The sequence below is a fragment of the Mycteria americana genome, chromosome Z (assembly GCF_035582795.1).
Source record: "Mycteria americana isolate JAX WOST 10 ecotype Jacksonville Zoo and Gardens chromosome Z, USCA_MyAme_1.0, whole genome shotgun sequence".
Taxonomy (NCBI): Eukaryota; Metazoa; Chordata; class Aves; order Ciconiiformes; family Ciconiidae; genus Mycteria; species Mycteria americana.
The window spans coordinates 38,223,492-38,242,055 of NC_134396.1; the positions used below are offsets into that span (position 1 = coordinate 38,223,492).

General features: G+C 42.7%; 1 protein-coding gene across 1 annotated transcript; it reads right to left on the reverse strand.

Moving 5' to 3' along the window:
* Positions 1-3,643: 3,643 nt before the first annotated feature.
* On the reverse strand, positions 3,644-13,710 carry LOC142422055 (fructose-1,6-bisphosphatase 1). The gene is made up of 7 exons (XM_075527413.1): positions 13,490-13,710; positions 10,757-10,919; positions 8,961-9,053; positions 7,798-7,941; positions 6,430-6,567; positions 5,052-5,171; positions 3,644-4,050 (listed from the first exon to the last, which is right to left on the reverse strand). The coding sequence occupies exons 1-7, from the start codon at positions 13,657-13,659 to the stop codon at positions 3,859-3,861; spliced, it is 1,020 nt and encodes a 339-aa protein (XP_075383528.1). The 5' UTR covers positions 13,660-13,710; the 3' UTR covers positions 3,644-3,858.
* Positions 13,711-18,564: the final 4,854 nt, after the last annotated feature.

Sequence of the window (18,564 nt, forward strand, 5' to 3'; positions counted from 1 at the left end):
ACATTTGTTAAAATATCACGTGCAGATTTTCTTTACTGTTGATTCCAAGTGATCTTTTACACTGGTCAAAAAGACAAAGTTCAGATCATCTTCTAACAGAAAGTTTGTTTTGGAGTTAGTGGTTCAAAGGTGTTCTCAGAGCTAAGAAGTCCATTATTTGCCTCTTTCTTTTTTTTTTTAAACTGAAAAATCCCCAAATGCTTTTTACAGGTACTGGATACTATTTAGTATGCATAAAGCACAATGCTTTGAGCTGCTGCTCAAGTAACGCTCCTTCAATAAGAACTTAACTTACACTAATACGTAAAGAACACAGAGTCTACACCCAAGCTTTTCAGAAATATTGGAGCCAACAGTGGAACCAGAAGAGAAATAAAAGAATAAAACTTGGATAAAGGCGCAAGACTGGGTTGCATGAAAACTTTACCCTGTTTTGATAAATACTGTGATCCCACTGAATGATAAAAACCTTAACGACTAAACTGAATGATTAAGCTATATAAATAATTACCATTTATAATGCCAAATAATTACCATGCAGGAGGGAGAAATCAGATTGTTTTGAAAATGTGTGATGATTCTTTACCAGCCTGAGAACCGCTCAGTAAGGTGGGTTGGAACAGCATGGAAAGGTTAAAAAAAATAAACACCTCAGTTTGACAGATCTGTGGGACATTTGCCCTCTAATACAAAGATTACACAAGAGCTCTCGGGGATGAATCACACCTCCACTGGCGTACAGGCTAGCCCTGCGCCTTAAAGTTGACACCTCTTCTAACCGATTCGAAATGTTAGTCGCCTGGATGGTGCCGGCTGAAATTGGAGCCAGCGACCTTTCGGCAAATGCCACGGTTCAGCCTCTGAGCGGGGCAGCGGGTGGTACCGCAACGGGGGCCGAAAGCCCAGGCTGTGACAAACCCACCCTCCGACTCCGAAAGGGGCAGCGGGAGGAGATCACCGAATAGTTCGCCCCGCGGCTGGCTACACGGGGATGCCGTTCAAGTGTGGGCTTAGGTATTACAGATAGAAATAAAAACCCAGCTCACAATGTGAGAAATGCTAACTATAAAATGTCAGCCTGCAGGCAAAACCAAAACACTGGAAACTGACCTAGCAAACACGGGCAGTATTGCCTTTCCTTCTATAACCTTTACCTGCTGCCAGTATGGTGTCTTAAAAATAGACAGATGCAGCCCGGGGATTCCTGAAGAGGTTGAGGGCAGAATACAGCCGAGGAACCACTGTGACCAGACAGAAATGGCTGCTGTGGATACTGGCTGTCGAGTTGTGCCGACAGACTAGTGAGGCACTGCAGTCCGAACTGATATACGGAAAGCCAGAAAAAAACCTGTAAGGGCTTCTGACTATCCTCTGCTTAGTGTGTTAAATAAAAAAATGTGTCCAGCTATGGCTATGGGGACAGGTCAAATTAAAAACTTAAGGATCTAACAAAGTTGTGCATGACAACAACAATCATGCATTTCCTCTAGGAGCAGCATCCAGAACCTCAGAGAGGTTTAGCGTCCTTCTCAGCATGCTGCCTGCTGTAGCTGATTTAGTGAGCTTGGAGCCTTTCAAAGTGCTATGGGCTACGTGCCAGAGCCAGCAAGTAAGGAAATGCTCGGGACAGGTATATGCAATTCCTTTGGGAAGTGTCTCGGTGTGCAAGGCAGGCATCTCCAGCCGCTCCTAGCACCTTCACTCCTCATCAAAACCTGAGAGAGACTTGCTGTTTCTTTTGAAATCACAATGAAGAGACAAAACGAATGCACGGATTGCCTTTTTTTTTTTTCCTTTTACAAAAACAAGAGCATGGCCGTATCCCAGTGGTCGGCTGCTCACGTGAAGAGGCAGAGGGAGCAGCGTTGGTCCTAGCACAAGAAGGAGCAGCCTGTGAAGAAAAGCCGGGGCCACAGGAGAACCCCAGCACCCAGCTGTTCCACCCGCTGTCTGCCCACATGAAGGCCTCTCCCACGTCGTGGCACAGCACCCGTAGGTCGGGGCAGTACACCCTCTCCTTCCCGGCTGGCCCCCAGACCAGCAGCAAGGGCACCCCACCGGGAGATGTGGGTTTGAGCCTTCTCGCAGAGGGGAATTAACCAGAAATTAGACAGTATACTGCATGCTCGCTCCTTGTGGGGTGCCTGATTTTGCAGGTGCATATCAGGCAAAGTATGTAAGCCATGGTCTGCTTGTTTCCCAGAGCAGAGTTTGGCTTACAGAGGAGCCCCATCCCGTGCAGGGCCGGAGCTAGGCCCTCACAGCATGGAAAGCGAGCGCACAAGCAGAACGAGAGCTCAGTGGGGATTTCCAGGACGGTCCAAATCCTTTAAGGGCTCAGGTCCCTGAAAGCCCTGTCTTCAGTAGCAGACCCTCATCAGAAATAGCATTTTCAGCAGAAACCAGGCCGTTCAGTGCCTGCCAGAAACGGCTTGCCCCCTACCACTTTGGTGAGCGGATGCATGTATACACCCATCTAAGACTTGCCAGCACGCCTCCAAATGCTCCGAACGCAACCTGTGTCAGAACAAGGGCCACCAGGATTTTTTGTGTGTGAGCCCTCATAGAGCATGCCTTTGCACCACGGTCTCTAGGTTCTCCTACACTCTTTTACTCTTGTTTTACAAGAAGCACCAAGCTCAGACAGGCTGTCTGCACTGATGTATCCAAAATCCTCAGACGGGCAGGTGTATAGCTCATTGCACCCATGGACAGGGGTTCCCAGACCACGGCTTGAGTGAATATACAGTGGCAATCTACCCAACAGCAACATCCACGTGTCCCCTAGTTTGAGTTTGGCGAAGGTAAATGGGCAGTGAGCAATGTCAAAGATTTGCACATTTGGACTGATTCAAAAAGCTTGTGAGCCACGGCCATAAACTGTACCCAGACAGGTGGAGAGCCCATCTAGCTCCAAGCACTAACATCGTGTTCCCAGCAGCATGCTCTGAATCAGCATATTAAATGTCAGTATGCTTTGTGGGGATCTTCGCAACTTACTTCTGCTTGCACAGCAGAATCCTTCTCCATGGTAATGTATGCTCCCAAAATAACACAAAGAACACCTGGTGGGGGTTGCTAGCAACACACAGGTTCATTTTTTCATCAAGCAAGCAGGTTAATTTCTGGTAAATATAGCCAGCTCATCACAGAAGAATGGTACCAAGCTGTCTACACGCGCTCTTTATCCACTTCAAAATCCACCTCCAAAATGCCATTTTCCATCCTTGTGTAACTGGATCTGATAGAGTGCCAACTGGCAATATTAACAGTATGTGTGAGAATTAATACACGCTAACGTGCATGTTTCACAAATGTTAACTCTCGGTCAGAATAAGCCCAGACTGAAGTACAGTCACTAACTTCTGGGGCCTAGAAACAACATGTGAAGGTGTCCACATTAGCATTTACATTTATTGCCAAAGAACTAGAGACTGTCACTCAATGTAAGAGGCTGCTGAGTCTTCCCCCCAAGATTTTTAGAATAGGACAGAGTCAGATATTCTGGTGATAGTCCGTAGCTTGTCTAAGAAGGTTGAGTCTACCCCTAGGTATTGAATGCAACACAGTAGTTCCTTGTAGCACAGTGGCTTTTGTGTAATCACAAATGATAAATGAAAAAGCAAACATATTTTCCCCTTGCTTTTACTTTTAATGCTTCCTTTAATGCAATCTTTTAATGCCTTTCATTGCACAATGCAATTGCACCAGATTTCACTTTTAAAAAATCTTATGAAAATATGGCTCATTTGCTCTCTCGCTACAGAGGTCAGACAGTCTTGCAGTACTGCAGTGTGTTCTTTGGTTCAGCTGTAAGGCATTTCTCCCCATCTGCACAGTGACTGCAGCAAGCTTTCTTTACTTAGGTGAATGCTTCTTGACTATCTCAAGGTACTCCTTCACATCATCAGGAGATCCCAAGACAATAGGCACTCTTTGGTGGATATCCTCAGGCACTATATCTAGTATCGCCTGATGCCCCGTTGTTGCTATTCCCCCAGCCTTCTCAATAACAAAAGCCATAGGATTGCATTCGTAGAGCAGTCTCAGCTAGAAGACAAAAATCAAAATGGCAGTGGTTAGCCCAGGCAATGCTGAGAATCATGAAATGTAAATATATCTGGCGTCTGATCTGGCCAATCAGCACCCCAAGTACTCCATATTTCACATAAACTTTGACTCAAGAATGAAATGTGTGGATTTTTCTTTCAAACAAAACACCGTGAATACTGGATTCGCCCAGTTTGCGGGCTTTCTCCATAGCTCATGTTTGCATTGCGCTCTTTACACAGAGATAAAGCTTGTATGTAAGACACAACCTTTAACAAGGCAGCAGACCACGTAGGCCTGCGTGAAAAGAAAGAAAACCACTGGCCCTGAGCGTGCCATTAGGTTTCTCTAATGAATAACTGCATCTTATCTGCAACCTGAAGCAATAATTTGCGGACAATTACAAAACAGATGAAAGGTCTTTGCTGAATAAACAGTCCCCTTGTCAGCCTGCAAGTGTGTGACCTTCCCCGAGTGACGGTCATCCTGGCAGAGGCAGCCAGGCATAGCTCCTCCAGATGAGGCGATGCTACCAAGTACAAGACGCAAGTGTTTTTCTCTTTGGCAGAGCTTCTCATAAGGGATGCACTGCATTTAGGCTTCTTACATACTAGTTTGTCATAGGAATCTCGGGGTAATGTGGGTTGTTTACTTTGCTTTGTAATGTTTCGCTTGGTTGGGGCCAGCATGGTTTGGGCTGAGATGGTAGAGAGGAGCCTGTTTGAACAGTGCACCCCCTGGTACGTTCCATAATCTGAATACATTTGGGGGTAAAGAGAAGTCAGCACAGTTGAAACAGGTCAGCAGCAGCCCTAAGATAGGTGTCTGACAACAGGTTGCTGTCATTCGTGACAGTGTGCAAGGGGTGGCCATACCCACACAACCAGAGATGCAAGCTACCAAGTTATAAAAAACATGTTCTGCAATCAAAATACTGATCTGTGATAGTGAAATATCTAGATAATGTAACATTTTCTATAATTGGGCTTATTCAGGTTTACCTTTCCTTTGGGACTTTTGGAGTTTGCAGGATACAGAAAGATTCCTCCATACACCAGTGTGCGATGCACATCAGCCACCATAGATCCTATGTACCTCCCACCATATGGTGAACTGCCATCCTACAGAAAGACATTTAAATAAATGAACTTTTGAGCACATCAGAGTAATACTCCCGTCCCCCCAGTGGTCCTAACGTCTAACTCCTCCATATTGTGATTCACTGATAATATTTGAAGTAGTTTTGGAGAAAGTCTCCATTTCCTTCTCATTTTCTAATTGGGAAAATCCAAGGAAAAGGACTGACAGAAGATTTCAGGATAGATAAGTGGTAGTGCCAAGAGCAGAAAATGCATCCAGCTCTCCATCAGTGTTCTAACCCTAGGAAAATACTGTATTTCTAGTAGGAAAAAGATTACATGCTAGGAATTGATGTTGGGTTTTTTTCTTTTGTAGCAGAAAAAAATATCAAGGATCAAAAGAAGTGATCTTTCCTACTTCTTCTACCCATTTTTGCCAGCCTCTACAGCTTTTTTGGTACAAAAAAGTTAATAGCTGACTACTGACATTATTTCCTTATTATATTCCAGAGAGGACATTTTAGTATCTAAATAAACAACACCTTAAGCCTGGCATGATGCCAGATGAAAACACCAGTCTTTGTCCAAAGCAAGATCAGGAAGTCAGGAGGGGACACGAACACTTAACAATAGTAAGCGTTTACACTTCGTTGCTGACGTAACAACTCCAGTAATGATAGGTGTAAGGCATGAGAACGGATGTGATTTTTACGGGCACTCCTCAGAGCTTCAGGCCTCCTGACACCAGGAAACTGCATGACCACAAAGCGGGCCCTGAAGCTACACCAGCTTTTCAAGTGAGAGGTGCCCGCAGGACCCAGCTTGTGCTACCTCTGAGCAATGACCCACTGCCATCCCCGCCTGGCTTTCCGTCTACTTGGACGCTGCAGTGAGGAAGCAGCAATCTAACACACATGTCAATCAAATCTCTTCATCACCAGATGAGACTTCCTCTCTACTTGACTACCAAACGCCCAGGTTTGCCTCCAGCACTGTTACGCAGGCCCCCAGCCAGGAAGGAAGACAGGGAAAAAAAAAGAAGGAAAAAAGAAAGGAAAGAAAAAAGAAAGGAAGGAAAAAAGATACAAAAGAGGTGCAGAGCAGTACTGAAGGTTGGTGAAATATCTGGTCACATCAACTGCTGCTCTAATTATCAGTCCTACATGAACATACACTTTAAATAGACAAGAAAGGAAAACAAGCTCTGAACAGTGCATGAGACAGTGATTGATTGTAAAGCTGGAAATTACGAGTGTTGCTTGAGTGTTGCAGAAAGTTTCTCTGAAACAGGATCTTTTACCTCAGGGAATTTCTTCTTTTTGAGATACTCTGTGACTGCAGGATCAAAGTATTTAGCATAGCCTTCATTAAGACTGTAGATATTTCCCTTCTTTTTGATTTTCACATCCCTATCCACCAAAATGAATTCTCCAATTGCCTAACAATAAGAAAGAAAAACAAATTGTTAACATTAATTGCTCATTTCTTTACAAACCAAGGCAAAAACCAATCACACACACTATTCAGGAAAAATTTACTGCAGCTGCCACTTTCTTTAATAATTCAGTACTTACGAAAAAGTGGTATTTGCAGTCTAAATGCGAAGTGTTTTGTTTATGCATAAAACAGACAAAGCATGAATCCTGGGCTCATGCAAGCTTCTTCATGCTACCATTCCCAGCTCTCTATCACTTTTCTATGCCAAAAAATGCTGTTGCCTGTAAATTTATTTAGCTGTCCGCTCTTCTGCTAGACTTACAATAAAAGTACGGCTCTGAGGAGTTTGGAAACTGAGGCTGCCAGTTGAGGCAATGCATAAACATCTTCAAATAGCTGTAGGTATTAATAAATTCCAGTTTGTCTTAGCTTGGGCTAACTGAGAGCCTGGAGTCAAGAGAGCCAATCTCTGTAATCAAGGGCTGGTCTGTTTATTTTCCACTAAAGTAAATTTCCAAGTTAGTGCTAAAAATAAACAAAATAACATGCACGCATGCTCAAAGTTAAATCTGCTATCTGAATATAGACAAACATACATGCAGCTACTTAAGCTGTTACTTAACAGGGAGCACCCAGTTATACTTCCTGACCACTGCAGGTTCTAAAAATTTAATACTGGCAGGTGGCACAGCCTGACTAACTGATTACAAAAAAATGGGTCACTAAAGCAAACTACTTTCTGCTATGATCAGTATGACTTTTATTTTAAAACTCATACAGTCAATGCGTGCTAGAATGTAAAATGCACCCACACACCACTTACTCTTTTACACATCACGGTGGGATCTGAAAACACAGAAGAACGTTAAATATTTCTGCTTCTCTGGTTTACTAACGTACCAGCATTAAGGAAAAGACAAGTCTTAAAGGGCATTCTGCATTGCAGAAAACAGCTTATTTTAAATACCACATGATTTGGCACATGCTGTATATTTGCTTCACTGACTTGGCTGTCTTCCCGTTGTTGAATCACACATAGGACCGCTGCAGCGGGCACGCAGAACGCAAAAATCTCTTGACATTATTGCTGATGGGTTATTAAGTGTTCTTCATTTCTCCACGTTAGCTTGAAAATTGCTCCTTTGTTTGATTTTTGGGGGGACAAACAGTTCTTATAGACAGTACCTTGTTATCCCTAATAAAGAAACAAAGAAACAGAAGACATTCTCACCGGATCCAGCATGAAACAGTTGACGCCTCCGGCAGAAGTGGCCAGTACCAGCATTGTGGCACTCCCATAGAGAGCATAACCAGCTGCCACAAGATTACGCCCAGGTTGTAAAGCATCTTTCCCAGAAGGTTCATCAAGGGACACCTAGAATAAGAAGGAGCATAGTCAACTTTGCTTCATTTCTATAGCTGGTACATAGCTGGACTGGCTGGGATAGGGACTGTCTTCTACTCCGTATCCATGCATGAGGTGGCACAAATGCTTCCATGATCCACAACTGAGATTCCTACTGGATGCACTAATACAAATTATATGGAGGTGACAAACACATTGATCTAGAAATGCGCTTGTATAAGCTTAGTTGGAATGCAGGAAGCAGGAAAGGATTAAGGAGATAATATAGAGCTATGTACCTCCTTGTAGGTGATGATGAACACAGCTCGGAGGAAAACTCCGAGGCACAGTTGAAAAGCAAGCAATGAAACATGACTCACAGAGCTCACAGCTGATCAAAAGTACTTGGGATTTTTTTGTTTTCTTTTGCTTCATACAAAAATGAAACTGAAAATAGTTACTTCGGCATGTATGACAAGACACAAAAGATGATTAAAACGGACAGCTGGCTGTGTTTTATCTGACTTACTTTTTCCCCCTTCTTGTGACATGTAAGTCCAGTATTTCAAGCTCCTTCAGACAAGGTTTCTGCCTTTCAGAGTGAATTAGACACTTCAAATGCACATGCCATGTTTCAGCTCTGGTTTGTGTTTGAAGTTTGTCCTCAGGCTAACAGGACTATTAGTACAGAGAACAAGACAACCTGAAAGGACATTCCCCAAGTAGATGACAACCACGTCTCAACACAAATATTCATTAAATCTAAGACCTGATTTGTTTGTAAGGGGTAATTCCTTTAGCTGGCTAATTAAATATCACCCAGGCTTCCATGTACATATAGGTACCTCATCTTCTAAGAGAGTAATGCAAATCCCTCACAAATGTTTTGTACAAGTGTCTGTGAAATAGCAGATTTAACTTAAAGCTGGTCCCGAAAGTCTCTTTGACAAAAAAGTTTATTTAGGTTTTATGAAGTCTTCACATGAAATTATATTTCATCAAAAGGTGCACAACAATAGTTTTTCCTGTCCTACGTGAGAGCATTTTACCTTTCTATAGATGGCAAAGATGGTCCCAATGGAAACAAGACAGTCAATGTTTGATGAGCCATCTAGAGGGTCTATGCAGACTATGTATTTACCCTAGAAAATACAAAAGAGGGAACAACTAGATTAGTGACATTATTTACCCTCTTCCCCCAAATAAAAATACTTACGTAGGTAAATTTTCTCAGAAATTTTCAAAGCATTATAAACTAAAACGCTTTTATAAATTATGAAGGACCTGAATTCAAATGTTAGAAATTCTTTGGCCCAGATTTCATTCCTGATTACAACTGTGTTGTGCCACAGCAGAAGCTGGAAAATCTTTAAAGTAAATAATAGATGATGAGATGGGTAAGGTGAAGTTTTCCTACACGATTTTTAATATAACAAAAAAAGAGAGAATACTTTTTAATGATTAGTTTAACTTCATTGATTTAATTAATGCCGATCCATTTTGATAGCCATCCTGTAATATCTACCATTTAGGCTACACTTTCTCGTCTCTAACAAAATGCCTTTCTGAATTATAAGGAAAAAGACAAATGAAGAAGATCAGCTTTTTTCATGTAGAGCTAAAATTAGAGAGATTAAAAAGGCTTTTAACACCTGACATTCACAAACCATACATTTCACTTTACTGGATGTTCCACTTTAAACTCCTTAATGAAACTCTGTGCTCTGAATGGACAGATTCTCAGAAATTACCTTAGCCAGTCTGTGGTCTTGTCCTGGTTTTGGGGAGTTTTTCCCCCAAAAAATCAGAATGGTCCCTGCCTATTGCTGTATTAAGGATTCCTGTAGGTACAGGAAATCGACAGTACAGGGAAAACAGCTGAATCAACTGTACCTTTTAAATAGCTTGTTTTCCCCTTATTTTATCCACAGTCATTTTAATAATCATGTATAACAACAGTAAGTGTTTGTTTGCTTTTCGTTTGATTTCACCCTGCATGTCAGAAACTTTTAAGTCCAGCAATGCTCTACTCTGCAGGTAGGAATTCTGACACACACACCGTATTAGCTCACATTTAGTTTAGAAAATCATTAACACTGAGGCTCCCTCAGTGATCTTTGAGGATCTAAAAGCATATTTGTTCAGATCTAAAGCAATCTTTGTTCATCCGATGCCTACAAAATAAATTTTGAAGATTTCTCAACAGGGAGACAACTGCTTTGACAAAGCAAGCGTTATTATAGTTTCTAAATTATGTTTTAGTTCTTTGTTTTCACTAAATTTTTACTCAGATTTTTACATGATCACACCAAAATATTAGCTAGGAAAAAGGAACTATCACTCAACAAGTGCACGCATACTTGTGAATATAAATAATAATAAATATGTAAAAATTATTTTTCTTTCATTGTTGCTAAGTCTTTCATGGGCTTCAAGGAGAATTTGCCCCAATTAAAGAACTCAAGATTTGACCTGCACAGAACAGCTCCTCAGTGTCCTACTGGCAAAGCTACTTTACAAAAGGGCTTGACTGGCTCAGAGCATAGTTCCAGAGAGCAGATGGGATAAACAAGAAATAAGTTTCCTCCACAATTAGGAAAAGGTGGGGAAAAAAGAAAGTGGGAACAACAGAGAAAAGAATAAAACCAACAAACATCATTCTTGAGAGCAGAAATAACAGAAAGGACAAATGTTGACTGACACTGTCTCCACCCACGCCTATCCCCCTTCATTTGCCAATACAGAAAAGTACATGTTTTCTGAAATTTTTATCTCTGTTTCAGTTTCTTTACACCTGTAAAGGCTGATTTGAAATCAAGCAGGGAGAAACTTTAAAGCTACTAACCCTTTTTTCAGGTTCCACTATCACAGCATCTTTGTTTTCTTCTGACACGATAACACATGTACTGAAGGATGACTTGAGCATGTTAATCACCAGGTCATTGGAAAGGATGTCCAACTTCTTTACTTGATCTCCTGTCACATTGGTAGACCCAGCAATTCCATAGCTAGAGCAATGGCAAGAGTGAGCATTTTGTGAGAAGAGGGCACTACATCTTCTGAAGCGCCCTGTTTCTGGCAACCTTATATTTGTAAAACATCTTGTAAAACAAACAGCACTTTTGGATGATATCTCAGTTCTCTAAGCCTGTTTTTTATTTACTGTCCAGTGGATTCTTGCTGAGACCAGCTAACATTAGTTGTGGTGGCAAATCTCAAAGACGCTGAACATGAGCAACACAAAACCAGGAATCACCTTTCAATAGTCCCTAAACTACAGGCAAACATAGCCAGAGCAGGCTGCAAAGGCTGAATTACAATAATTGTGTTATTTAATGAGCTCTTAAGACCTTAATACTGCCCCTGAATCCTAGGCTCCAATATTATAGCTGCATACCCTAAAGGCTAAGACTTCATTAGAAAACTTAAAATGTAACAATGAATCTGACGACAGTAGTTATGCTATAACTTCTTATGTAATTTGCTCCTGGTTAGCAATTTGATGTACAAATTGCAGTAGAAACACTTCGCTCACAGATAAATCAACATTTTTATGGTTCAACGTTTTCAGTTTTGACTTTAAGTAGTAAACATTTCCTTGGGAATAAAACTGAGAAATACAAACACGAAACACAAATAAAACCCTGACAGCTAATCAGAATCAAACCATCTGGCATCAGGAAGTACCAGGAGACCTTGTGATAGGTTATTTCGAAAGCATGCAAAACAGAGAGAGGGGAAGTTCAGCTCTGAGAAGAGAAAAACAATAGCCAGCTCTGCACACATTCAGATGACTCTTACGTACTTCAGCTACGATTCATTGATTAGGCTGAATACTCGTATTTCAGGTTTTGATAATAACGCTGAACACGCTACTTTGAATGTACTGCATTCCTTCAGTTTAATGCATGAGACAAAGAAAAAGACCTGGCATAATTCTCTGTCTCTCTCTCTGCTACGGTGGCTTGAACATTTTTCTGCGAGTGTGAAAGTGCTTTTAGAAAACAATGTACTTTGAACACCACGCTTGCAAGCGGAGGCACAAGTCCTCATCCTCAGAGCAAAAACTCGGTACGGCCAGCAGCTACCGCTCCCACACCCGTCTGTTGGGGAGTCAATGGCAGGGTGCCCTGCGTGGAGCCTGCAGCTGGGACGGGACGGCTTCCCCAGCTGTTCTGCACCTCTGCTGCTGGGCAGCACTGAGCATACAGCTGAGCCTGGGGACAGTCCAAAGAAACGGGCCCCGGCGATCCCTACTTGTTCACATTCCCTGACAGCCAAGTAAAATCCCACCACCGGTTATAAAACGCAGTCCCACAGTGGGAGATGTACTGCTCAAGGAGGCTCACAAGTCCGAAGCTGGCTACCCCAGCACTGGTGGAGAGTCAAATCCACCGTAGGGGATCGTAAGGTAAGGCTATCAGCACAGGCATCGAACCTGTGGGCAGCTGTCAACAGACACACATGTAGGACACATAAGGAATGGGACCTGAGAATGTTACAAATCAGGTCACAGACGGGAAACCCTGGTCTTTACTGATAGACACAGGAGACATGTGAAGGGGCTACCACATAGTGGTTAAGAAACTATCACAGTTATATAAAGTCTGAAGTCAAGACAGAGAAAAATAGTTCAAATATACATGAAGTGGAGGATTTTTATTCTCTCTTGCAGTTGCTTCTATGTCATTAACTTCAGTCACCAAACTTTTCAGCACCCTGATACATTTTGTAATAAATCTTATTCTGTATTGCCAGAGGCCTTTTGCGTATTATATTTTCCACTACATGGTTTGTAGAGACAAATTCATTTTCTCTCTACTACATGTTCCATTATGTAATGAAGCAGCCCATGTCTAAAGCCCAGATCAGCATACAATTTTGGCTTATCAATAATATGGAAAGTACTTAGGAGGATTAGTTGCCTACAATCAGTTTAAGTTATTTAACACTTCAAGAGCTCTCATTTCCTTCTGATGCGTCTCGAGAGCAACTCCCCTCTGACTGGCTGACTACAGACACCACTGCTCCTGACCAATGCTCTTTCTAAAAGCCCTAAGACATCCAAAGCTTCATAGAGAAACTCCAGTTGCTATGATGCAATATGAAAAAAACCCCACTGAATTTGATTAAGCGCCTCATAGCATAAAATGGTGCTTTGATATTAAGGTACTGACTACAATGAGCAATAATTCAGCCGTATTTTGACAGCCTTTGTCTTTCAGTCTGTTTGCTCTTCTGGTTCAAAGCACCCAAACCTGCTGAGGGTTTGCATGAAGGTCTATCAGCAGCAGACGTCTGTCGAAGACTGCATGCCTTATATTATTAAAGAGCCATAGGATGTGTTTCACTTGAAAAAATCAGAGTCCAAGATGCTGAAGGAGTTACAGCTCTCTGCAAGGGTGGATGCAACACTGCTCACATGCCTGTCGGGTGACACCCCCCATCCCCATCCCCATCCCCATCCCCAGCCCCACCAGCCCGGAGGCAGCAGGATCCCCTGGACCCGCGGGGACGCGGGGAGGTGCGGGATGCTACCGGCGCTCCCCCCTCGCCTCCCCGGCATCCCGGGACTTACAGGTTGGCGATGCCCGCTTTACGGACGGCGGTGGAGATGGCTTTGATGGCCGTGCAGAGGGAGTTGAGGAGCTGCGTGAACTCCCCGGTGCCTTTCGCCCGCCTGCCTTCCTCCATCACGAAGCGGGTCATGGTGATGACATTGGTATCGAAGGCGGAGCGGTCCGTCATGGTGGCGGCGCCGGGCGAGTGGAGCCGCAACCGCCGCCGCCGCCACTAGCCCCGCTGGGGCGTGGCCGGGGCGTGGTCGATGGGCGTGGCAGGGGGGGCGTGGCAGGGGGCGGGGGGAGGCGGCGAGAGCCCGGGGCGGGGGGTACCCCCCGCCCCGGGCTCTCGCCGCCTCCCCCCGCCCAGCCACCCCCGCATCCCTCCGGGCCGGAGGAAGGCGGGGATGGAGATGAGGATGAGGAGCGGGACCCCACCCCACCTTCCCCCCGACCCCCCTAAAATAACCGCGGCGGGGAAACCCGGCAAGCGTCTTTTTTGTTTTTACCAGAGCGTGTCTCATTCCCGTGCATTGGGGGGAGGGGGAGGGGGGGGGGGGAACCGATGCTTGAAGGCATCCGGTATGTGAATGGCACAGAAAGTGAACCGAGACACGGGTCGTGGTAGCTCTTAGTGTTTGCAGTGCTCGCACTTCAGTGCTCCTGCTCCTGGAAAGCGTGGCCGAAAATTCAGAAGTTCGCTTTGTTTCACCGCTTGATTGCAAAACTCTGAGTCTGGCACGTGGGTTATGGTGAACTCCACATAACCTACAGAGCAAGGTTAGTGTCTCCTGCTTCACAGGAACGCTCTTACCCTGACCCAGCCGTACAGGAAAAACACACATTTAGTAACCGATTCCATCAAGTATTAACTTCTTCTGTTTAAAAAGATCATGCTAACCCCACGTGCACCAATGCATCTTCTGATGCATTTGTAACAATTTGTTCAAAATTCATAAAACCATAAAATGGCACAAAAGCTGCAGGGAAACTGCCACTGGTAACTGGACCCAATGACATTTTTGTAACAAACTCTCCAAACCTGTTCAGTCAAAAGATGTAGCTCAAGTCCCACTCCAAAAGCTAGAAATTAATGCACCTCTTACAAATACTGCTGCAAAACATACCTAGGAATGTAGACCCTCCTGAATCTCACTGCTTTTGACTCCAGCCTTCCTGACCGTACGCCAAAATCAAGCAATACATTTTCCTGCTAATGTTTGATCACGCACTAGTAAGTGAAACCAAGTTCACTCAACACCTAACCCTAGATACACCCTTTCACACAATAATTTGACAAATACAAATCTGGATATGGATCCCATACACTCTGTACAGTGTATTGTTGTACTACCCGTCAATTTATGTTTGCATTATCTAAGGAGAGAAATCCAGAAATTTTGGTTACTTTTCAGTAGAATACATCCATGAGTTGGATAAGCACAGTCTCAAGTCCTAAAATGGAAACCGCAGACTGAAATCATTCCAGGTGGTGTCAAATGCAGGGCAAAAATCTTTTAAAATGTGCACCTCTTTGCATATAGATGTTCTTTCTTCATGCAAAGCACATTGCATGTCTATACATTACATACTTCAAACGTATGCGTAAATGTCTTCTCCTTCAAGTGCACACAGCTTTGGCCAAATTTAACGGTGCCCAGAATTATAGACAATCCTTAAGATACTAGATATAAGTAGCTGTAATGCTCTTCTGAACGGGATATTTCAGTCTTTGGCAAGTGGTTACCAGTCCAGCATCATAAAAATGTTCTTGGAGTGGCAGGTGGATTTTGGAAAATTTACAAAACACTGGAATTAGCTCTTTCTTTAAGGGTAAACAATACTTTACAACCACCTATAGCAGCTACTTCGGTCTGAATCGTTGAGAACAATTAATAGTTTACCTTAATTGTGAAGACCCTAGCAAATATATCAGTAACCTGCAGGAAGAGCCATACTTCAGTGTAAAATAGCCAAGATCAGTTCAAAATGGTCACAACCTAAGGCTTTTGTACCCATGCCTGAGCAGAACTAACCTCTTTCACCTTACTCACAGGGCTATGCATACTCTCCTCAAGTTCTGAGCTGAAACCTGTGCCCTTCTGGAGTTGGTGAGGTGAGTGGGTCAGGAGTTTTACTCCTCCATTCCCACCGTGGAAGCCAGGTAGAAACAAGCAAGCTGTGAATGGAAAGAGCAATCATTTGAAAGGGTGCTGGTTTCTCACTGGTGCATCCAGACCTGCATTTTCCACTGTGGGGAAGTAGCGTAATTATTTTTAGCAGATATAGCATGTTCATAATCTTCTGCAGTCAAGGCAACTCAATGTACTACAGATTAACCTGTTTCCACACCCCTGGCCTGAGAATATGGGCGTCTATTGGTCATTTCTGGGATTCCACTATAGTGTAGAAAATTGACTTGACATTAAATAATTAACATCTAATGGTCGAGGGTAGACAAGTTGTGGGAACATAAAGCTTAGTGCAATAAATTGTCTGATATTTACCCAACTTTTGGGGCAGAATCTGCAGCCTGCAGTGAGTTCCCTGCTGGGACAACTGGCTACCTAGACAAGCTACCTAGCTAAGTGTGTCTGTACTAGCCAGAGACTGCAGTATAGGTATATCCTGAGGTTATTCTGATCAATTTTTAAACACACATTTGTTAAGAGAAAAGGTCACTAGCTTAGCCAGTGTTACACTATGGGCTTAATTTTTTTCCTCTTTATCAGTATTTTCACATATCTTAGGACAATACAGAAAGATGTCAGAAGTAAAACGAAAAAGGAGATAACACAAGCATCAAAAGACATCTGGAATACAGATGAAAAAATTTAACCTCCTAAAACACTTATGCAGCCCTATAGCAACCATGCTGTGTGGTAACTATAAAATCAGTGTAAGATTAAAAGTACGTCCTACATGTTGTGAACCTTTCCCTTTAGAAATCAGTAGTTAACCATTTATTGAAATGCATTTGTGGCATTTGAGAAGAAAGGTCAGTGCTGGTTGATTAAACATTGCTGAAACAGCTCACTTCTATATAGAAGAAAACACAGCCTTGTTTGCAAACAGATGACGTTCAACTAGACACGGTTCACAGCTGTTTTAGAACCGTAAGCATGCAAAACCACCTAACTTCTTTGAAACAAACTTTTCTCTCAGCACATAAAATCCCAAATGCATAATTATTTTGAAAATAAGGCACATGCTGATGAGAAATCGCCAGGTATTTTATTATGAAGGTTACCTCTTGTAGGTTCAAATGAAAGCCAAAAAGACAATGGGAGTGAAACCCCCTCACGAAGGCCTTTTTTTCCTGAAGTAAGAGTGTCCATGTGGGAAAGGCAGCTTTAGATCCCACTTCTGCTGAGAAAAAATTTTCTTTGTGCAAAAGTCTCACAGCTGCAGAAGTTTCATGTTGGCTGGCTGGACAGAGGGTACGATCCAGCAAGTAACACTGAGATCACTCACAAGGTATGCCACTCCACCCGTGCAGAGGCTCTCTACCTTGCTATGCCATGATGTTTAGGGCTGGAGCAGTGTGAAGGGGATGACTGAGGCTGGTCCTGATTGCTGCAGGAGATGGATCAGGAGGAACTGCAGTAGCATGTGCAGAACTTCAGGCAGGGAAGAGTACCATGTGGGAAATTATCAGGCTGATTTCTAGCTGGACAATCAATCTTTTGCCTCCTTTGCTTCAGAAAGTGCTTCATTTCACCTACATGAATTTCCTATGCTGGGACAGCATCCGAGAAAATTTATGTACAGCTGTGATAGCAAAGCACTTCACATCTCGGGACACAGGTGAAAGATACCAGAAGGCATAAACTTATATTTAAACTTACGTAATTATGAGTACAAATTGGCTAAAAAATAATTTCTTAGTATAGCAGCTGTAAAATGGGATTCATTTGATATTATGCATTAAATTACTCTGACAATTTGTGCGGATTTCTCTATGATTGATAAGCAGAATTGAACGATAAGGTTGACAGTAATGAAAATCCAGTGGAAGGGATTTTCCTGTACCGTGCTTGCCTAGTGCCCTCTTGTGGGAGTACGAACATTGTCAGCATTTTGGTGGGAGACGGGCTCTTGTGAGAGTGGGTACCTTCGCAGTTTTCTGTAGGGTGACAAAGCACTTAACGTGCAGACGGTAGATCCTGGAAAGGAAGTCTACATGCCTCTGAAATACAATTATTGAACCGTAATTTTCCAACCTCTGTATTTATTACTTATCCACAAGATTCTACCAGGCAAGCAGAGCAAAGAATATGCTACCTGAATATTACATTTGCTATCACTTCTCATCTTGTAAAATGTATTACCTAAAAGTCTTTTAATAAATCATTTCAAGTCTATGTCAACGAAAGTAAAAAAAAAAACCCGCTAAAAACATGTAGAGATTTCAGTGCACTCAATACTAAGCTAAGAAGGTAATCAAAGTTTAACAGTTCACTTTGCAGAAAATAATAATTTTTGTCAACACTGAGTGACATAATGTCATGATCACATGATACGTTTGTCAATGTAACAACCAAATGGAAAAAAAGGTTCCTTTTTTACATCTAAACTGGGAGCCTGCAAAATTCAAGACTGCTGAAGGAAGAAACCTTGGTATAAAAGGTCACACTATTTTCTCAGACCCTGATCCTAGGTTAGATTGCTGGGACAGGTCTCCCATTAACGTTCTTGCAGATTTATTTGCTGGCTGAAATACCTAGTTACATTGCTGTATTTCAAAGTACGATCTGTTCAGTTTTTCACATCCTGTTGTCTGGGATGAGTTATATGGACAGTGTCGCAGACGGTCAGCTGTGAAGGTCTCACTTAGGCATTTTTTCAGCTCTGGTAATTTTAACTTTACATGATTCAATTCAGAATTTCTAGATAATCTCAAATGTTTATCAGCACAACTAAAAGTATTGTCTTCCATAAAGGTACAGAAGAAAGAGTGGTTGGCTTTTCCAGCTTTATTGGCAGTGTGAGGAAGGTCTGACCTGAAACTCTTCCGTTAGTGAGATACGTACTATAGAGCACGATGGAGAAATGCAGTATAAGATCCACAAAAGACTCCTTTTGTGTAAGC

What these genes read in the sequence shown, in the direction of transcription:
- LOC142422055 (XM_075527413.1), bottom strand. Translation starts at nt 13,659, where the DNA reads ATGACGGACCGCTCCGCCTTCGATACCAATGTCATCACCATGACCCGC. An exon ending in AAAGCGGGCATCGCCAACCT is followed by an intron (nt 10,920 to 13,489) that starts GTAAGTCCCGGG and finishes CCATTGCTCTAG; the next exon opens with CTATGGAATTGCTGGGTCTA. An exon ending in TAGTGGAACCTGAAAAAAGG is followed by an intron (nt 9,054 to 10,756) that starts GTTAGTAGCTTT and finishes TGTATTTTCTAG; the next exon opens with GGTAAATACATAGTCTGCAT.